The 23494-nt window shown below is 38.2% G+C and overlaps 1 protein-coding gene across 10 annotated transcripts in view; it reads right to left on the bottom strand.

Moving 5' to 3' along the window:
* diaph2 (diaphanous-related formin 2) overlaps window positions 1-16454 on the bottom strand; it is a 337446-nt gene extending 320992 nt beyond the window's left edge. For 5 of the 10 annotated variants that reach the window (XR_006844809.1, XM_046405285.1, XM_046405294.1 and 2 more), the window contains exons 1-3: window positions 16142-16391; window positions 15325-15725; window positions 381-413 (exon numbers count right to left, since the gene is read on the bottom strand). Coding sequence is in view for 9 of the 10 variants with exons in the window: in XM_046405285.1 (XP_046261241.1) it covers window positions 381-413; window positions 15325-15408 (117 nt within the window). In the remaining variant the exon portion in view is untranslated. Of the gene's footprint in view, window positions 1-380; window positions 414-15324; window positions 15726-15923; window positions 16103-16141 lie in introns of those variants that run through there. The other 5 variants (XM_046405286.1, XM_046405289.1, XM_046405287.1 and 2 more) reach the window with 5 other exon arrangements.
* Window positions 16455-23494: the final 7040 nt, after the last annotated feature.

Genomic DNA, 23494 nt, shown 5'->3' with positions numbered 1-23494 from the left:
CTGCTTACAAAAGTGTAGATGCTAAGGGCTAAAATTTGTTCATAATGAAAAATTTGGGATGTTCATGGTGTTAAATAGCAGTATGAAAAATCATCTTTTATTTACAAAGCATTATGGAGGGCTACCACAACAAGTGAGACAGGTTTTCACTTCGCCTCTGTGTTAGAGAGTGGAAACAAAACTTCCACACTGTGCAGTAAAACATGTGACTCAAAGTTCAGTTTTTCATGCTGTTTGGTTAAATATTAATTAAATAATATTAATTTTCTTATGGCACATCTGACCCATCCACATATTTCAGTTAAAAGTCCCATGCAGCTTTGACAAAACATGAGATGATGTAAAAACTAGGCACACCGAAATTAAACCGAGCACCTTACCATATCATCAGCCAATGTTTTTATGTGTATGTTCTGTTGGAGGGAGGGCACAGTGTGAAAAACAACATCCAACAGAAAATGACAACACCATAAAGTGCACAGTATGTATCCCCTCTGAAGTGTGCTCACATGTACAGTGTCCACTGGATTCCTCTAAGAATCCAAATGCAGTTTCCAGTTAACAAACACACTTGTATCGATCAGAGGAGACATAAAGCATGTCACATTAATTATCTCAGAATCACAGTTATCATCGGACCATTCTCATTATATGTTTTTATTTTCCAGTGGGGCTATGAGCATATCCTGGATACTGTACATGTGTAGGATGTGACGATGATGTGTTCAGGAGTAAACATCCGGAACACGCAAACTTAAAGACACATACTAAGCAAACACAGAAAATGAAATGTGTCATAAAGCACCTATAATCCCACAGCCTCAGATACAATGAGCACATTTGCTCACAATAATCATGCAAGTTAGTGTTGTTTCGATTACATTTATTGAATCCCAAAAATAATACACATTTTCATTGTAAATATTTTACAGCCCGGCACAACTTTTTTTATTTCTGAAGAGCTACAGAGCTCTCAAGAGCATCTGCTGTGAAAAAAAACTCACAGTCACAGAAATACACAGTCCTTTTAATTTACCAGTCTGCCTGTGAATCAAATCCTAACATGTGCACAAAATGTTACAAATAGCTCATATAAAAAAATTAAAACCAAAACTTCTCTTGAGTAAAAATGATTCTTCTCAGACAAAATGTGACAGACTGCTACCAAAGGTTTGTGGCTCGGCAAGGGACTTCTATTTGAAACACACCTCAAATGGGACGCAGTAGCAACACTGCCATCTGCTGTGGTGCTAGGCTGTGAAGTACTAATGAGTAGGGAGATGTGGGGTGGTCATGGCCATAAAACTTCCTTCCAGCCGCAGATTTCTCTACCAGACTAATCAGGAAACCACTGATGCTGGGGTGAGCAAACAAACTGGCTCAAACCTGCACCTCCCTCTGTGCATCTCCATCAGCTGTCGCTGTGGGCAACACTGAGCAGACACTCAAACTGCCATATCTATCACCAGTTTTCTCTGCAACAACCGACCAACAGTTGGGAGATAATGCCATGAACCACATAAAACAAACCTTCGGTCTCTATGATGTGGCTTCTTATGTTGTCCAAGCTGCTGTTTCAAGTCCAGATAACAAAAACACGACATTCACTCCTCCTGCATTATGCACAGAGAGTTGTGTCTGGGGTGTCTAAGTAGTTGCTTCACTATCATTTGCTGCCTCTGATATAGCTACGCACATTGTCAGAACATCTATAAAGCCAAGAGTCTGACCTGAGCAACAACTTTTCCCATTTCTAACTCAGAGCGTATGTATCATTAAGCTCAGCATTCTCTTGCTGTCTAAAACTGCGTGAAACAATAGCTAATTTTCAAATGGAGTACTTAAACATTTTCTAATCAATTTAACAACAATCAAACCACTGTTTGGTTAATTGCCTTGACTTGAGGGCCTTTCCTTGCCCATTATCTTGGCAACATCGCAACAACGCAATTTAACATCTAACAATTAAGCTTCCATGTCCTCTGGGCTTCTCCCTCTTATTAAAGTAAACTTTTTCATCATAATAAATGTTTATTACCAAATGCATATTCCTCTAAATAACCTAATCAAATTAGCTCTGGGTCCCTCCTTAATCAAATATGATTATGACTCCATGCAGATCCTTAAAAATGAACACACAAAGCAATATCCCACAACTTGAGTCAATTTGGGGACACAAAACCACACCAGTATGCATATTTCACACAATAACTTTTAAAATTAATATCACAAATTACAATTAATGTGAATATTACATTAATTTAAGCAGATAAATGTTCCCTAGTTTGATTAGAAAATTCCATCAGATGTTACCTAAAATACATTTATTTCAGGTGAGATGGACAAAGGACCAACTTTCTTTTAAATTGGCTACCACTGCACAGCTTTTTAATAGCAACGCCTGTTATTACCAACCAATTTAACTAGACCATCTGTATGATGTCATTTTAATTCACTCACTGGAACTATCACTATAAAATCAGTAACCACGATGGCTCTGTAAAACGAGTTTAGAAGGAAATGAGGTTCTACTTTAATTAGTTCTAATAATAACAAAGGATTACTAGAAGCCAGCAATAGTTGGCAGTGAAGACTTCCATGTAATGTGCTCTTGACTGGGTGCTTGGCAACTTCATGAAGCTACCTTGTGGCCCTGCTTGATCAAGTGCTCGGTTAAGTTACAGGCTAATACGTTTTTAGCAGTAGATCCTGATATTTATGCGTGTGCTCTGTATCGCTATAATAAAAATATATTTATATAATTTTCACACCGGTGTATATGGGCCTCCACATACACTGATATTGATGTAGAGTATATAATACGTATATATGTATACCAATATGTCTGTGATAGGTCGATATCAGCCGACAGATCAGCAGGGCTAAAGTTAGGAGCATTCACAACTGGTGTAGTCAGTGTAGCATAAGTTCTCATTTCCTTGAAAAACTAAATTAATAAATAACTGAACTTTCCAACGCTGAACAGAAGAGCTGTGAGAAATATAGAAAAAATGTGCAATTTTTATAATTTGTCTCGTGCAATGATAAGTCCACTTTCATAGCTCAGCAGTCAGGTTGCATATTCACAGCGGAAAAAATCTGAATATGTTCATTTATTTCGACAACATTATCAATTCAGGACTGGAGGACTGAAGGTGCACTGCAGATTTCTGTCAGACACTGCTCAGAATCATCAGGAAATACTACTACTATTGTTGTTGTATTATATTATTATATATTTCAGAAAAGTGCCTGACATCAGGACTGCAGTGAGACATAGTACAATATAAAACTTGCCCTTAAACTTTACGCCCAACAACAACAACAACAAGCAAAGTAAATAACATTTATTTCTTTCGTGAAAAGGAAAGGATACTATCAACTTACTAGCATAGCTAAGTATGGACAAGCATGTGATTTTTCAGTATCAGTAACACTGATACTAAAAATACATTGGCTGTTTATTAGAAGTGCATTCTGGTTTCACATAGGTGATCATAGATGATAACTGATCCTAATTTATGGACTAGAGAGAAATTAAATTGTGTTGTGTATTGTGGACACAGAACTTTGTGGCCTCACTCAGGAATGACAACCTAAAAATAAAACAAACACATTTATACCTCGACATCAGTACTGTACAGTATTCTGGATAATTCAAATTGTAATTCTGACAACACCACGTTGCACTGTGGTATTTCTCATGCATTGTTTTGCACTGTTCTCATACTCATTTTCACTATATTATACTGTTTATGCATAGAAAATTTGCCTATTTTGCCAACATAATTCAAAAGTACAGGAGCACATTACTTGAACATAACGCACACAGCACAGAAGAATTTTTTTTATGGTCAAACTACTCAATTAAGGGGTTCTAAATTTCAACAGGGTGTACCAGAGCTCTTCCTAGTAAAAGGTGTGGAGCCATGTTGAGAAGGCTAACCAACACATACTGTATACTGGATAACACATTTAACAACATAGACACGCTATTAAACCTTTATGTGAAGATACTATATGCATTATGTTAGGAAGGAAATCAAACAACTGTTTTATTGTGAGCTGACCTCCACCAAAAAAACTTGCAGCTGTGAGCTATTTAGGCCAGGGCACTTTCTCATAGTTAAATTACAGATGTTTGTTTCCCATAGCCATAAATATCAAAAGTACATAATTTGTCCAAATCAAATAAGATGTACAACATTGCGAGTACCATGGTCAATTTGGGAGGGATGGCATAAGACAACACAAAATACCAACTGAGTAACTGAATTAGACATTGCCTAAACAAATCAATTTGTCTAAATTGATCTTGTTACAAAGTCTTATAAATGGCTGTATTTGTAAACTCAGAAAGGGAGTGAACAGCACAGCCTACACTGCTATGAAAGATTTGTGAGAGCATAAAAGTAATATTTATTCTTTTTAATAAAATCTATCAAATTATTCTTTATGTTTGCACTGTGTGAACACCCTTTTCAAGAAAAGCAGAGAAGAGGGGAACTATGCCTTAGAGACATTCAAAGGCCCTATAACCTAGCACTCTATGTGACGTGTATCCAACTGTATCTGGAGAGCATTTATCCATTTAAAATATATTTGTTATTAAAACCGACTTCAGCAACCAGATAGAAATGCAAATGCCCTCTACTGGCATCTTCTCTCACATAATGCAAATAATTCTTCAAATTAGATGACAGTAAACATCTGATTTTATTTACACTACAGCCTTCAGTCTCATCTTTATTCAAACTGGCTGACGTTTTCATCTCTCCAGCTCTAGGGCGTGTTCCAAATAGTACCTATGCTGAATTGTCTGAATAATTTTGCAAACAACAGATCTTTTTAGATCATTTTTTAACATTTGAAAGGAGCTTTACTCAGCAAAATTCAGCAAACATGCCTCCTGGAAAGGAGCCCAGCTCAGCTGACAGCAAACCTACAACCTAGGGATGTACATTACTAGTCAAAAGTTTGGACACACCTTCTCATTTAATGATTCTTCTTTATTTTTATGACTATTTGCATTGCAGATTCTCACTGAAGGCATCAAAGCAATGAATGAACACATATGGAATTAGGTGACTACATCATGAAGCTCATTAAGAGAAGGCCAAGGGCTTGCAGCGCTGTCAACAAAGCAAATGGTGGCTAGTTTGAGTAATCTAAAATATAAAACATATTTAGAGTTATTTAACAGTTTTTTCGTTGTTACATAATTCCACATATCCTGCTCATATCATATATTTGATGTCTTCAGTATGTATCTGCAATGTTGAAAGTAGTAAAAATAAAGAAAAAACACTGAATGAGAAGGTGGGTCCAGACTTTTGACTGGTAGTGTACACTGTTCATTTCCTAAAATTAACAAATCAAAACAAAAAAACTTATTACTCCACTCATTAACAGAAAATATATTTTTAGGAATTGATTTCTAGTCCCACATTAGTAACACTGAAAATAAAGGCATAGTTGAAATTAGAAATGCACCGATCGACCAGAAATGGACCAGAATCAGGTGGTTTTCAGCGTGTTTTCAGTGTGGAGGTGTTCACGGTGGGTGAAGAACACACAAATCTCGCAATTCATTTAAAACACCATCACCCAGCTGAAGCATCTAGCAAAGGAAAAGCGGCAAAAACTAAAGCTAAGACAAAAGCCAGCAGTCTGTCCTGTCCCTCCGTGGTATGAGAATACGAGAATACGAAGAGAATTATGGAATTCATGACGCTTGATGATCAGCCGTTCTCCATAGTTGAGAACAAAGGCTGCAGAAATCTAATAAATTACCTCAGAGCTGGTGAATTTAAAATCATACTGTAAAACAATCAAGTAACTGATATTTGTCTTGTTATATGAATCTGCTGCACCTGATTTTCTTTGGTAAAGTAAAATATGTCAGATAAAGTTGGGTGTAAGGATCATTTTCCTTTACTTGTTATTTGTAGCTCTTTCCAGCTGCTTTATTTGAAGAGGAAATTGTAAAGTTTAATAATTTCTTTTATTATAAAAGTAAAATTTTCATTGAAGAAAAGTTGATTTTTGTTTGTATATGCTGTCAGTAATAGTTCTTAAAAAGAAAATTGGAATTGGAAAAAATTGGTATTGGCAGGTCACACGTACAAAAAACAATTGGAAATCGAAATTGGCCAAGAAAATTGCAATCGGTGCACCTCTAGTTGAAACACAATCCGTCTTTCCTCACACACCAGAAAGGTCCCATCACCACAAGTCAAACATGTATCAGAAGGACATTTAAAATAGACAAACACAGATATGATTTGAGCCACTTTTACCTGCAGTTAAAATAAAGATATCAACAACCCAACACATTTGTCCGTCAATTAGTCAACACGAATGGGAGTCAAACTAAGGAAGCATAGAGAGAAGGATTCTGAGTGCTAACACGGCACAAAGGTACACAGGTTTATGACTCTAGGCAGTGCCACAAGCATACTGCTATTGCAAGCTAACAAACAACAGGAGACACAGTCTCTTATCCAGGCACAAACAAAAATTTATCATGCACAGTCACCAGAAAGCCATGCTTGTTCTCCCTGCTAGATTGGGTTAGGAACTATTTCATTAAGAACATAATGTGAAATAAAGCTATTCTCCAAGTTAATCTCAACAAACAAATAATTAAGTCATGAATGATGCAGTGTTGACTCAGGGTCTTCACTTTGTGCTACTTTTACTAGTTTCATTCCAGTAAGTTTCAAAAAATTAATTATGTAATTAATTTGAAAAAGAAGAATAAGAACCAAAGAATGCACAAGATTTCTGTGCGAGCTGAAGTGCCTTTAAAAGGGCATGAGCCTGTGGTAGACTTATTATTTCAGGAGACTGCTGATGCTGTTTACAGTTTCCTAAAACAGCAACTATTGAAAAGGGAAAGCACACAAAAGCCAACAGAGCTACGATCTGAATGGCTCCACATTAGATAGGCTGAACATGTGACTGCAGACTAGCACAGCACTGCCCTCAGGTCATCTGTGTCTGATAAAAGCAAATTTCTAGTACTACGCCCTTGAGGGGTGGCACAATACGAAGCCATTAGAAAAGTCTGAGCTAGAATGAAAGGCTGAAAACGTCAGTGCATAGAGATCTACTTAAATTGTTCATGACATCACAGACAAACATCATGTGCTATACAGATTATTGTATTGTACTGAAATCCAAAAAAGCAACTGCAGCAACACTATCAACATCAAAGTCGTTACTTTAACTTATTTTAGCTACATTTAAAAATCCAGTCTCTATTGTACATTGTTCACATCTATTTAGGCAGCCTTTTCTCTAATTGTTGACAAAAACATAAAGATTATGTCTGTCACACAAGTTTTGGGTCTTTTAACATTAAAGAAAAGGATGACTCCTGATATCTCTGTGTCATCCTTTTATCATTAGGCTTCCATCAGGCAGTTCATCGAGTTTACACTGTCAGCCAGTTAGCATCCTACATTGACCTCTTTTCACAGTGTCCCACGGTACACAAACAGGTTTAGTCAACAATTCTAATGTACAATGAGATTGCTACCATCTCTCCATATACTGTTAGGAAGACCTGCGTCACTGACACAGTATATTACTGGTGATCACAACAAATAACACATTCTGTCTCATATGTGCAACTGTCAAAGATTAAAAAGGTGTGGATGCAGCTGCCAAACAAACCACCAAAATGTGATCTCTAACTTGCACTGACAGATAATAAAATAAATAACTCCTCCTCTCAGCAAACTCAGCAAGATGGAAAGTTCCCCTTTGCAATCCCTCAATATAACACAAGCAAAATAACTGAGACACCTCTTCATTCTGGTCTACATCAGGCTCTGCAGTTGCTGAGTCAAAACGCAGTCTCCCACTCATGGATCATTAAACTGCTGTATGTAACCATGACCCAATTCAGTTGGGTTCAGAGTTCACTCATGCATTTTAACATAAAGAAAACCCAATTTCTTTGATGTCTGAAGCAGGCTTTTTTAATATGTAGCCGAGGCTACTAAATACATCTCATTCAAGTCAGGTGCTCATCTTAGACCTCATCAGCGAGTCTGGGTGCTTTTCTTGTCTCGTCATTTGCCTCACTCATGTTGTTTCCTCAACTCTTAGCTAATGAGGATGTGAAGGACAGATGCAAGGAAGAGAAGCCAAATAAGAAATCCTTGGTTCCATAGCGTCAGTCTTATGCAACGGCAGTTACTTATGTGTCTCTTGTCAGTTTCTTCCACTGTGTGAGTGAAGCATTCTTCACCACTTCCCCTCTCCACGCTTCCTCCCCTCCAACTTCCTGAATGACTTTAAAACATTCACATGTGGTCTGTTTCCTGCCATTTTTCAGACATCTCCAAAACACAATCACAGTTATAGTGACTCAGTGATACAAAATAAGTCAAAAAAATAGTTAGTACTACATGTGATTGACCAAACAGGCACAATACAGAACCACCAGTGTGACAAATTGACTTATACTAGCTGTATGCTAACATGACCTAAAATGATCCCTGTGTCTTCCCTACAGCCCATCTATCAAAGCATCCAAAGCTTCAAATACCACAGCTTCCAACAGCAGCAAACAGTGAGACATTAAACATGATTCACAGTGTGATACTGTCAACTGCACAAAGGTTAATAACACTGCTGAGCAGTATGCTGGATTCCAGCATTAAGATGCACTCTTTTCAAATTTGGGTTGTTGCACATATGAGTGGTATGCACAAAAATCATAAAAACACTTAGGCTTCCTGATGAATATACAGTAAATAATCATCTATTTTAGGTGTGGTAAAACTCTAATTAAACTGCTCAGTTGATGTCAATAACGGTGCACATTGTAATGTAAAATCAAACTGGAACTGTTGCTGTGAACTGTCATTCACGTAGGTCCGTTTGTGAAATTGGCCAGTAACGTATTTCTAGGCAACAAAATCTATATGGGGCCGAGCAATACTAAATATTATGATATGATTAAACTGAGGAACAGTAAGTGATTAATAACTTTATGTTTTCCCAAAAAACTGTGTCTATACAATTCCTCTCTAGCCTACAGAATTTAAAATTAAGTGTGCTTTTCAACTTAGCTCTCCCATGTCTAAGGCCACATATCAGAGATGCTGCTGTTCAAGTTGTGCTGAACCATCCCTTCATTACACAAGCCTTAATTACTTTAATGACAAACTAAATGACGAGCATGACTGCAATGATTAAGCCCCTCTTTAATTAATAATGGTTAATTGCAGATTGCAAACACTCTCAAATAACATCTGACAGAAAATAACGGACATGGACAAAATGCCTATGTCGACATGATGCCTGCCTTTTCCGTCTGCTTAATTTTTAGGAAATTCATGTACTGATTTCTTTCTTTGACAGCAGAAAATGTTGTTGATTCATTACTTTCTCAAGGTTCTTGAGAACACAATTTCAGAAAGCACTCAGTCTCACCACCAACATAAAGACATGAAAGTACATGTGAATTTAATGCAACCATTATGTCAAGCTCACGAGTTACTGGAAATTACAATGCTGATGTTGCAATGTTCAAAAATTTGGATGAAAGAGCACATGATTATCTGTATCTGTTCAACCACTGACAATGATATGGGTATCTATATTTGTTAGAAAACTATTGATATTAATGTTGATGTGATTAATGTTTTTCACATTACACAATCACAAGTTTATATAAAATAAAATGAATGAATAAACAGTGGATGATAGAAGGTACATTATCTGCACTTGTTTCAGTTAAGTACTTGCTAAAACCTACCTAAACGCTTAGATGCGAGGATAAAAATATTTTAAGTTACCTAACATCAGACATGGTCAGTTTTGATATGCTAAGGCCATGACTGAATATGTCAGCTGGCTTAGAGGTTGTGCATTATAAATGGCTGCTGGTCCAAAACAAAAACCGAAACAACACACACACCACTGTACACCATTTCCACACAGTAATAGTCCTCTATGAGACACTGTAATTACAAGTTCAATGGTATTGGTTTGTCAGGGTGTTACGCCCAGCCAAGGGGGAACCTGAGCATAGCATAAAAACGAACTCCCCTTTTTTCCCGGCTCCCAAGGAGTGACCTGTCAACAACAAAACTGTATATTTACAAAGACAACTTCAGCCCCGATGGTTTCTGCAGTACAACGTTCACACATGGACCACAATCAGCTGGGTCACGTTGGGAGTCAGGAAGAAAACGAAGTTCCTTACAGATATGGACAGCGCCATTTAAAAAGGCCAGTCAATTTACATCCCCACCAATGAGCTTTGACTTCCTGCAGCTGTATAAACAGAGAAGACCACAGGAACACACCTCCGGGCAGGGAGGATAATAACTTAGAATACTTAGAATACTCTTAATACTAACCACTTGAGACAGAGCATGCCTTCCACATGACAAATCTCAATCTTGCATAAGTCACTGATTGTTACTGCACACACGAGACAGGAACACCAAAGGACTGTGGTCTGAATATACCACAACAGGAGTGGAACTTGAACCAACATAAAATTTAAAATGCTGCAAGCTCAATAGTAACGCTAGTGCCTCCTTCTCAATGGTGCTATAGTTCAGAGAGAGAAGTAGGAGTGTCAAATAGGATGATCAATCCCATGGTTGTCCTCTTGCACCTGTACCAAGAGCACTGGCATCTACCTTGACTCTAAATGGCCGTGAAGAGCCTTGTCAGAGATAAATCAGTCTTGACATGCCGAGGCCCAAACGAAAGGCACAGAGGGACTTGTCAAGCTAGTCAGTGGTGCAGCTGCACTTGCAAAGTTTTTACAGAACCGTCTAAAATACCCACACATTCCCAGAAAACGACGGAGCTGCCGCCATGTTTCTGGAACAAGAAAATCCAGAATAGCTTGAACCTTTGCCGACAAGGGGGCACTTTCCCCTGTCCAAGTAGGTAACAACTGCCTTACCAAACTCACATTTAGCCAGAAATTTAGCAACAAAAAAAAAATCGCAGTGTCTACATGATCCTGGTCTGATCATGTAGACACTGCGATTTTTTTTTGTTGCTAAATTATTGTATGCCTGCCAGGTCAAGGTATGCCTCACAGTTTGAGCACCCAAAATCGATATCATGCTGCAAAACAGCTGACTGGGTGGGCTTATCACTAAAGAGCAACACATGGCAATTGATGAGGTGAGAAAAGTCACTCCTGGCTGACTCAGTAAAGCGGGACAAATGTGCTTCAAGGTTCACTCGGATTCAGATGCTCTTTCAGCATATTGACATGGCATACACAGGACTGCCTCCTCCTGTTTGGTGACTTAACCAAATAGTTTTTGTCATTTACGCTCAACCTCATAAGGTCCACTGAATCTCGTCTGGAGACTGGAACCAACAAAAAGTAACAAAGCCAACACACCTGATGCTTGACAGACAGTTCGGACATAACTTGTGCAAAGATTTTAGACATGAAATTAGAGCCTTGGTCAGTTTGGACGTGTTTTGGCAGTCCAAAATGGAAAAGAACTAACTTCACAATCGGCTTAAGAGATCCTGAGCTGCTACACACTCTACCTGATAGAGCCCACACATATTGTGAAACATTTATTTTTTGATAACGCAAGGTCATGACTTCCAAAGTCTTTGAAACCAAACATTTCAAACAATTTGTTAATGTTGACAAACATGTTAAATAAGACATAAATCACTCAAGTGCTGACCAATTATTCAACCTATTTGCATTATACAGTATGTGCTAAAAAAGCTCTGAGTTGATCCTCATTTCAGTTACACTGTAAAACCACTGACCACTTTCCCAGTTTCTCTTACTCATATCCAGAGAAATGACCTTTGAGGTACTGCTTAACCTTATCCCTTTCATTACATATAATAGAAAGCAAAAGCAGGCAACCGCAGCCTTTAATAAACAAACATGAATCAGGCCCTTAACTGAAAGATCACACTGCAGGATGAATTTACACACCAAACAACCTGCAGATGAGTTTAATCATCAAACATTTTTTTAAGCATAACATTACTGTTTATTGAAAAGCAATCACAATTTTAGAAAGCAGAAGGCTTTCACTAAATATAAGATACACTTAAGTAAAAGTTCTCTTCCAAGGATTCTCTAAAATTACAGCAAAGCCTTACTCCTGCAGTCACATCGGTCTCTGGGCCAGTGGGTTTGTGATCAGCAAATAAATAGAGCACGTCACTAGACTGCATGTCATTAGGATACGAAAAGTACTAAAGGTACTTGATAACAAACAGATACAGAAGCTAAACCTAAAGGTACTCAACACTTCATTTTATTTAAGCAATCAAAAACACTATGTATTAAAATGTGCATAATAAATGTCTATTTCCTCCTTGCACACTGTAGGTCTAAAACAAGTTCATACAAACACAGTCTGCCAAAGTTATTATATATTTGCATTTTCCCCACGCTGTTCTATGTGAAATCATCTTTTGCTCTGGTATGTAGAGAGTCCCTTTCTGTCAAACCAGTTCCCCTGAATTCCTTTAGGAAGACCTCATTCCCACTGCCTGGTTTATTGGACATCATGTTTTCATGAAAAAAAGGACATTATCAAGAAGTTTGACTACCAACAACAGACAAGTTTTAAATTATCTCTATCTTGGAACACTGTGGTATTACTCTAATGTCCTTGGCTGTGTTGAGTATCTGCAGTCTAGGCCCAAAGCCCAAATGGTGTTGCTGTGATGTAACGCTGCCCATGACTTGTTGAGCAAACATACAGCTTTCAGTGTTTCTCCTCTAAAGACTGGTTTGAATTTGCTAAGACATTGCCGATTAGCTCTGCAAATAGTACTTTGCTTTTCAGCAGCTCTGAGTGTGAAAAGGCAGTGACAACCCCTACTTTAATCCCGCTCATTATAGATATTATTCCATCCTTGTGTCTGGACATATACAAACTACAGTGCACACCAGGAGTGTATTTCTATGGCCCCATATATGGTGAGAGCTGTTAATAGCAGAACAAGTAATATGTCCAGCTATGGGAAAGGTGAACATTTCTGCCATAATCAATGACATAATTATCTAATGAATTTCTGCAAACAATCTCAAACTTTACTTTTCTGTTTTCATTTTCCTTTTTAAACAAATCCAGAATTGCTTTTTCACTGATTAAAATGTGAATATATCTTCATCATTGGAAATTTCAGATTATCATGTGTCTGCAACAAACTCGTAGCTACACTATATATTGGGCAGGCTAAAAAGTGGGAATAAACAAAACAGGACAGGTCATGGCCCCACCCAGGGATGAGAAACTACTTCCTCTTCCAAAGTCTGTGCTGAGATTTTTTTTTTGCGAAAACCACACTTCAGGCTTCCTTTGCATCTGACTGCTCCACTTGAAGGATTGAGCAACAGAGAAAGGGCCTGGTCCCTGAGAAACAAAAACCAGTAATCTTAGAGACTTATCATTAGGGATTTTGAGTGCTTACATCACCCAGACACTTTTGCAAACAATATTATATTTGAGAGGGAGGAGATTCAAGACAGAGTGACTGTTGCAGGATTCTGCAAGACAACACCCTCTGGTAGTTCTTGGGAGTCTGCGTCATCTCAGTCCAGTCTGGGATTTCCTGTCTGGCATTTAGCATGGTCACACTTTCTCTGAAACACAACCAGCAATTACACATTGTTTCCCCTGAACTGAAACACAGCAGTATGGTTTTTCTCTGCAAGTCTTAGTTTTATGAAAACCGCATACCACAGCAACAAGAAACACCACTTGCCCTCCCTAAGTAAACAACAGAAGTGTAGATAAAGTATTTAGCAGTCAGCCTCTTCATCTCCGCAATCAGTCCAACTTGGCTCACTGGTCGCTTTCTACAAAAATAAAAAACAGCAGTCAGCTTAAGCTGTGCCTTTTTCGTCTCCTGGTTTGGTGGCGGTGGATTTAACTAAACTTTTGATCAATCCCACCAACAAGCAACTGCACTTAAGTAAAAAAAAAAAAAAAATACAACATTACTGCTGGCCAATTACTGGCTGTTGAGAGGTGATGTCATCCAGAAAATTTAATAACAGCCAAGCTTTCCATGCACACAATTGTGAAAAAGCAGAAACGGTGACCAGAAGTAGTTTTTTGCCTTTGGTCACGGAAAATTACTTTCAACCACTGGTTTCTACAGCTACTGACAGTGTGTATATAGTGACATGCACTTAGTGCACTCGGTAATGCATATATTTAAATTAACAGTTTTCCATTCCACTAAAGGCAGCGACTACAAGACCGTGGGTACAGTTAGTAACTGTTAACTGTTAACCAAATAAGGCACGTTTGAAAGTAAACGACACTGCTCACACAATAAATAAAAATAAATATAAGTTACAGCACAGCATGAGCTGTCAGGAGTTATAAATTCATACAGAATCCACGACAACCCAACAGCTTCACCACTATCACCATATCCCCAAATCTTGTGATCTCATTTCCAGGTAATGACTGGCATGCAGAAACAGCTTAATGACACCATCATCCAGACTCAGAGCTGCCCACTTTCCAAAAAACACACTCCTCACTCTACATGAACTATTCTGGTAGGATGAGCTAATAGAGAGGCTATAAATGAACTAAAGGTTGATGTGATTTTCAGCTGTAATCTCACTGACAGTCTTTCTGTCATTTATTGCACTGATAGTCAGTTCAGGCTGACTAAGGAGAGATTTTATCAATCCCACATGCACGCACACAGTTCACAGAGCCACCCCAGACCACAGAACATCATGCTACACAATGGGTCATCCTGCAAGTGAAGTTTTCTGTACTGAAAAATATATTGAAGTTCAACTGTCACCACAAGATTTCTCTTCAAACAACTTTCAGGCGATGTATTGACAGGGAAAAGTCACATGATGCACTGAGTGCTTCAAAAGTAAAGCACTCAGTGAAACACTATCTCTTTTGCCCAACTCTAACAGCTTTTAGCCACTCTGTATTGGGTTGCATTAAATACTAATAACAACGCATCGATAACTATTTGAGCCTTCCTGCACTAAACAGAAATGTGCTGTATTGACAACACGCTGTTTACTAAATGTACTGGAGTTATGCATTCAGTTAGCTTTGTTTGATCTGACTTCACCATTAAACTGACAAACAATTACAAACCTGTTAGAAAGACTAAATCTCCAGTGATATCAGCTGAAAAAAACAAATCACTTTTACGCAGAGTAAAGAAAGTACAACAGGGAAACTTTTTTGTTACTACAGTGGAGAGTAAAATTAAACCTTGCTTGTGGGATTACAGGATGTAACAGTTCACTGCACACTACTTTCATGCAAGGAACGAGTCAGGCTGAATACCTACCAGCTTTTTGTTTTTACCCTCATCTTCGTTGGATTTCTTTTTAGAGGGTTTATTCGGGTCCTCCCCACCGCTGGCTTGATCCATTTTGGCTCCGAGTTAGTTCCCCTCCAGAAAGACTTAAATGCGACCTCCTCAAAAAGTTAGCAAACTCCGCCAGTAGACTTTCAACAACACTTGCACACCAAAAAATCCAGATTAGGTCTTTTCATAATCCATTTCGTTTAAAGGTGAAGAAAAAATTCAAGATGACCGCTTAAATGTTTTTTTTTTTATCCCCGAATAGTAGGGAATCCTACAGTGGAGGAGGCTAGTCGAACAAGAGGTGTGGTACGATATGGTATCCGTCCTGATGTCTCCTCCGGCTCAACTGGAAGTCAGCTCACTCGATTGAGAAAGGCTTTCTGAAATGACAAGATTATTATTAAGTTATTATTATTATTATTATTGTTATTAGTCTTTTACACTGTCCAGAGCGTCAAGTTGCACAAACGTTTGCTTTGACACGTGTTTCCATGAGCAGTCTTAACATTAGTATGCGGAGTGCAGATACATGCACTGAAGCCAGCATATCGTGAACAGTAAAACAGATGTAAACAAACATTTCAGAGGTGGCTTTAGACAGCTGGGTGAAAAGAAAACCGAGGCGTCCTTACACATACACACAGTGCATGTGTTCGGAAACAGGCTGTATTTGTAGACAAAGTAAACTTGAATCCGTGTAACTTAGCAATAACACAGTAGTGACCGACAGGAGGAATTCGTGGCAGCTAGGATGTGCTGACAGCTTTCAATGTGCGCTGACATGGTGGTTATTTACCTGACAATGCAGACGTTAATCAGTAGGTATTGAGACAGGCTAATAACGGAAAATCACCGTTGTTCTCTCTGCTTGGAATACTTTGCAGAGCTGTACACTTAGCTAGGCTAGCATAAATGAACGACTGTTACCTACTGAACATTATTTATTTTAACAGACAAGGTCATACACAAGAACACAAAACATTATGCTACAAATTGCAATGTGAACAATAAATAACATGTCAAAGGAAACTCACAAAATCTCACCCAGAGCTTACCTTTACAACCAAACGGAAGCCAGGCCCACGGTGGTTCCGCCTACCCAGGTTCTGATTGGTCTGTGCGATATATATATGACGTAAACATTCCACGCGCTATAGGTCGAATCTGCTGTCAGCCACGAGGTCGACGTAGCGTGGAAGGGGCGGAGACTGTGACGGAGAGGTCAATGTGATTCCACACATAGCACTCAGTTGTAAGAATAGAGCTGTGAGTGAATTATGAAAGGCTGACCGGTTAGGAGGCAGGGCGGGAAACCGCGGCAACTAACTACACTGTGTATGTGTGTGTGTGTGGTCTCTGTGTGTGTGTTATAGTCACACAGACATATGATCTTTGTGGGTGTGATAATTACAGCTGATATTATTGTTACCTAGTTACATAATATAGTGCATCATTGGCTAAGTGTCTGTGTGTTTTCTGTGAAGAAGGAAACTGTTAGGAGAACAGGGCTGTCGTAAACGTATTTGTAGGCTATTGCCAAAAATGTGGTCCTACAATGACAGTTCAATTAACTGATTAATCAAATGACACAATAATCAGCAACAGCTTTATCTATGAATGTCAGTTCTTCACCTCGGAAATTTATTTGGGGGGAAAATATCTTCAAAATGTTATCAGCAGAGTTTGCTCAGTTGCCATGACAAACATTACCTATTTAAACTGGAATTTTGCATAGATACAGGCTATAATTGAATATCACACTGAATGTGTATATTCAGTGTGATATTCAATGAGTATTGCTCACCTGGTCCATACGCCAAAAAAGTTTACAGGCTTCCGGCTTTGGCCGTCTCAATATACGCAGTAGTGTTTGTTCTGCTGGTCCTATCAGGGAGTTTCTGCTCTGCCCACAGACTTTGTGGTGACATTAGTAGGTGAAAAAGGGTTACAATTTGGACCTTGTTTGCAGGTCATTTAAGCAGTTCCTTTGTTTGTTTGTTTTTTAACACTGTTAGAAAGAGCCAGTGCTAAGCTAAGCCAACCAGCTTCCCATTTCTCACTTGTCAGGAGTATGGTACATTTTCGTGGATACGGCACCAGTGGGACAGTACTTGGTAAAATAATAATAATAATAATAATAATAATAATTTCAAAGTATCTCAAGGAAATTCAATCGAATGCAACTGGACTTAGTTATTTGTCTTTGAAGACGTTTCACCTCTCATCCAAGAGGCTTCATCAGTTCATGCTCGCTTGACTAGGCTGGGACTAGTCCCAGACCTGGATGAATGAGAATATTCACAGGCTTAATTTCAAAGTACCAAATTATCCGTCATTGCAATTTCCTGGTCAAAATTCTGGCCTGAGTTCATGAATTTGACATTGTAGGCTAAGGAACAAACCCAGTGTTGATCCAACCACAATATGAACAAATGATCAACAGTGCTGGAAGTTTTGGTCTTTAAATAATGTGTCTTTCTCTTGCTGACATGTCATTCTGTGGCACATGACAATCATATGCAAGCAGCTAACTGTAAATGAGGGAACCGATCCCTGTTTTGCTTGGGGGCGGGGGACTTGTCCTCTCAGCCATGCTTGCGGTGATGGTGCCTTTTGGGAGATTTTTCATGCAAAGGTCAGACAAATAAATATGGCTTGCCTTGTGATTAAATGTACTAACAGAGCATTCAGGAAGTCTGTACTCCACCTCTTTGCCAATTTTTGGATTAGCCAGGCGTTACTCAGAGTCAGATGATGATGGCCAGAGTCACCACACTGAGCTTCATACTGGCTCTCCAGGAACCTGTGGGTGACATCACATGTCAATTACGCTGACAGATAAAAATCTGGATAGTTTTTATCTCCTTTTGTTTTAGATATCATCATAGCACTCTTTTTAGTATTGTATAGCACATCGCATCAATAATGAGAGTTTATACTTAGCAGCTGTTGAAACCCAGCGCTGCCAGGATAAGACAAAAAAATTAATATTCAAAGAGGTCAAGTCAATGCCATATAAAGAAAAAATAATTTCCGTGCCCTCACTTCAGCTTTGAGCGGGCATGTTTATATGTCCAAACATGCTCTGTGCTTTGTCTAGTTGTGGAGCTCCACAATGCCCAGTTTAATAATCTCCCTTGTCTCAAATTTAAGACATACTACATTTGACCTGCTTGTGGGAAAAACACATAAGAGTTCTGGTTTCTGGTATCTTTTTCAAGCACCCCCCATGTGAAAATGTTTTTCTCTGACTAGTCTATTTCCTCATTTCCTCTGACTGTTGTCTCTCATCTCATCTCATCTTCTTTCTGTGTGTGTGTGTGTGTGTGTGTGTGTGTGTGTAAGCATTATATATATACACAAATAAACCCTGCTGTGGCTTGGCAGGGGATTGACAAAGTCATTCGGGTTCATCCTCTGGGGATCATGAATGTCTGTACACAATTTCATGGTGATGCATTGGATGGTATTGGAGATATTTCAGCCTGGACCAACATGACTGGCCAATCAGTGTTGCCGTCCACAGAGCTACGCTACTAGCGTGGTAAAAAAAAGATGAAGAGGCTGGCACAAAGTCACAGACAAATGACATTATGTTTGTGGTCTTAGACGTACAAGGACACTGAGTTGGGGTAGGAAATCAGCCCCACATGACAGCCACTTCCAAGTTTTTTGACAGATGCAAGGCGAGGGAGGAGCATCTCCACCTGAAGAAAGAGTTGTACAAGCAAAACTAGAATTACCACCTTGCAGTTGCATGCTTGTCGCACCAGTCGAGTTGCAGTTTGCCAACACTTACATAATGTAGGTAGTGAAGACACTGAAAGGCAACAAGAACAGTTCTTGATGACATGAAAGTTATCACAATATTGACATGCATGATTCCAGTAAATACTTTCCACTGGAAAACATGGTGTGATATTAATATTGATAAAAATTAATGCGCTACTGCTTTGTCGCATAGACGCATAAAAGAAAAAAGGCAGCACACTACACCACGAGAGCTGTGAAAACCAGCATCATGTGTCACACGCCAAAAATTACAACTCATTTGCATCATCATTTGCATCTCATGTGAATTAACTAAAACAAACACATATAACCAAACAACTCACCACTACACCTGCAGCTAAAATGCGAAATAGGAAATGACAGTAGACTGAAAGTATAGGTTACTCTACACCTGGATTGGAAATTTAAGTTAAATTGTGCTGTTCATCGTATGACAAAGCATTTAGCTGGTTCAGTTAAAGATAAGGGATAAATGTGTGCATGAATAATGGTTTATGTTGTTGTTTGTCATGATGCAAAACAGATGTCAATATGATCTGAATGTCTGAATTTTGTTTTTTTGTTTTTTTGCATTTTGTTGTTTATAATTATTCATTTTCTGTCTTTACTACAGATTAGTATAATATACACATAAATTGTGCATACATTCCTAAAATCATGTGGTAAAAGCTAAAGTAAATCAGATATGATAAATCCTATGAGATAATTAGTTTGAAATGAGTTATTTTACTGGATCCTTACTTACTGGAACCTGTATTTTATCCATGTCTGTTCTACTGCAGGAGGGAAACACTTATGGTTGGCTTTTGGTCAAACCTTTACTGGTTTTCAACAACACAATCAGAGTACAAATGATAAGTTATTCACGCATCAACAAATGCTATTGTGTAAGTACACACGGCAAGTTCTTTAATTTATTTAGAACACCAATTACACTTCAAGATGAGGGAAAATATTGTATGTATACTATCAAAATAGTGACATATACAGGCTGAGCATACAATACGAGAAAAAAAAAAAGACTTTTTAATAGCATATCCACAGTCACTGTTGTACCGATTGTGCCTAATCAATTTAAAGATTGATAAATTCCAGTTCCAGTAAATACTCCTCCCAAATACATTTTACCATTTCAGTCTCTGTATTTCATTTTCAGATATTATGTGTGAGTCCAGCTGCTGGAAAGCAGCTCAAAACATTTAATTAGGTCATTCAGCTTTCCATCTGTCCATGTTGGGCCTGTTGGCTGTTTAACAAGAAGCTGCAGCAAAGCATTGCATTTGGAAATGTGACTACAAGATGCAGAACGGAAGAAAAGCTACTTCGGGGGGTATATTTTAGAACCATTTATATAAATTAAACTAAGAGTATCACAGTCATCACAATAATGTTCATATACTCTATATTGTATTTGTACTTTCTTTTGTTAACAACTCAGCGCAGCAACAAGCAAAACAAAGACACTAAAATAAGAGCAACAGACAGCAGTGAAGCATCTTCTGATTCTGTTACTCATAAATAACACTGCGCACTGTTTGTTGCTATTGTTAATCCTATATTAATCCAGCGCCACTGATGATCTGATGGGGGGGGGGGTTAGTAGCATATCAGTGGAGTCAACATCCACTTCCAAGCTCTATAATTAAATACATGCAGCTGCTCTGTATGTGGGACATTATTCTCCCAAGAGTCATTTGACCATTCAGAGATGACCCCAAAAAAGTAGACACTCCTCGATAAAAATATGGTCTGAATGCTTATTTCTTTTCAAAGTATGTTGTTTGTGCTTTTCCACTGGCATCAGAAGTGTCTCACCACAGCCCTTAGACTTTGCTGAAGCTATCACTGCATTGATTTAAATGCTGCTGGTTGTAGATTTTCGGCTTTATAACATGCCCTGCTGTGATAAGATGTGAACTCTGACACAAGTAGAACGATCTGTCACTGTTTCTGTGGACATTTAGATCTTTCTTTCTCCATTCACGTCCTATTTAGCACTTGAGCCTAAAGGTCTCTACTGATTCTTTCAGCATGTTCTGCCCTTGCAATGCATAGCCATTCCTTCCTATTACAGTTGCACAAGACTAAGAAAGATATGAGGCTGTCTTAGGAAGCAATGGCAAAGAGCGCTCCGTTTAGACCTGAGGGATGAAAGAGGAATGACTTGTAAATAATTCATTGCCCCCTACTGTACTACAAGGCAGCACTGCACTCTTCTCTTGTCTGGCACAGCTCACTACCAACTTAGGGCAAACTCTGCTTGGGCACTTAAGCACTGCTAAGTTTAGTTAGATACATATCTGACGTAGAATATGCACTATGGCATTAGTTGCTAACATATCTCTTTTGTGTTTACTCAGTTTACCGTATGTTTATGACTCAAGAGGCTTAAGTCATGCTGGGTAAATATTCGTATCACTAAATGTAACATTAAGAAGATTTTAATTGAACACATTCCAATTCTGACATTTCTTTCTGATATGATGAAAGTGAAATTGGAAGGAACTGAAAAAGCAAGCAGTGGCGCTGACATTTTGTAATAACAAGTCTTTTTTTATCTTGCATCATCTGTTTGTTTTCAATAACTTCATTTCGGATAACCTAAGACATATTGAAAAGACAGTACACAAGGGCAGTAAAATGTTCTTAAAATGTCTTTTCAATGAAAACTGCTGAAGGATGTTTGTATATCTTCCTTAACATTTCTCCCTGAAGGCTGGTTTACCTGTTGTCATGGAAGCCTGCTGCTCACATGAACTGTTAAAAGGGCTCTTCAACACACCGTTTGAATGACAATATGGAGAAAAACACAAAGATTTGTCTAAGAGGAGAAGTAATTGTTCAGTATTCTGTAGGGACTCTTCGGTTTGTTTCCACATCAATTAAAAGATTTGCTGTACACCAAATGAAGCAGCAGCAGAGTCTGTTAACAATATATCCTTGACTTGACCAGCATGACAGCCTTTACTTGATCTACCTTTATTCTTCTCAGTGCTAATGCTAATGATGCTGCATTATGGTGATGACAAATTAGGGAGATATAGTGTAGATTAGACTATGGAACAGGTGGATGATAAAACTTACTTATTTTTTATTGGTAACACTGTAAACACTGTTTTGAAAATATATGAAATGACTGAAAATGAAAAAGTTAGAAAAGACACATGATTCATTTAGTATTCATGAGGAACATACTGTAGGAACTGAAAAAACAACATCACAAATTTAATTGAAAATTGAATTAAATCTTGTTACTTTTTTTGTCATAGTTCCCTTTCTAGATTGCAGAAACCTTGCTATCACTGATCAAGTATGGGTTTACACGCTTAAACACATGTATAAGCATGTTCTCACAATAGTAAATCCAGTACTTGTGAGTCATTTAGCCTTGAAAATCATTAAATCATAAGGGCCACTGAACCACAAACAGAGATTCGTAGTGCCTATTATTTTTTGACCTTTATGATAGAAGCATACATTTCAATTACACACTGTGAAATAAATACTATCTACTTTATCTAAGCCGTCATAGTCTTGTTGAAGAAGAAGTCCAAGAAGTGCAAAATGTCAATTTCATATCATAACTGTTTGCCAACAAAAGTGAAGAAATAATTAGAATGTTGTATGTTTTAACTCAGAACTTATTAGTGGCTGGTTAAGGCACCAAACTGTATCACAGACACTTTTACTGAGCCTCAATGTAAACTGGGCTCTTCAGCACATACCAGTTGGGAGTCCCAAAATTGAACCTGAAAACAAGAATTTAGTCTTAGTTTTATAGACTCACTCACTTTACTGAAAGATATTTTATGATTTACTAATATGGGTTTTTCAGGTGTTTCACATACCTGTTGATGTCAAACATTTTATGCATGTTTAGGTGCTCATGGATGTGTGAGGTGTTTATATATTCACGTTATTCTTGACATACAGCAGCACAACTATCAGCAGGGTCACTGTTCTGTTCCAGTAGTTTTTGGAACATACTAAATTAATTAGTCAACTCAGTAGCTCAACAGTAAAAAACACAACAACCAGGTAGCTAAAATATGCAAAGACCTTTCAGATGTGTTTTTGATTGTCTGTGTGAAAGACATTTTTACCCAATATCGGAAACAGATGCCTGAATTCAACACACATCATGCTGAAATGCACAGTGATTGCTGATGTGCTTCCTATAATTCACAGAACATTACAGTAGAAAAGGACTTACAGTTCATTGTGTGGACAAATAAGCGAGCAAATAAATACAGTGCAGGACATACCCCCCAGCTGCCTGTAGAAGGGTGTAGATTGGTAATATATCAGTACACTACAATTAAGGGAAGCAGCACAAAAGGCTCAGCACTTCAAGATG

This window comes from Scatophagus argus, chromosome 12, assembly GCF_020382885.2.
Source record: "Scatophagus argus isolate fScaArg1 chromosome 12, fScaArg1.pri, whole genome shotgun sequence".
Classification (NCBI taxonomy): domain Eukaryota; kingdom Metazoa; phylum Chordata; class Actinopteri; family Scatophagidae; genus Scatophagus; species Scatophagus argus.
Note: the sequence above shows the minus strand (reverse complement) of the source record. Positions and strands in the feature narration are given on the sequence as shown.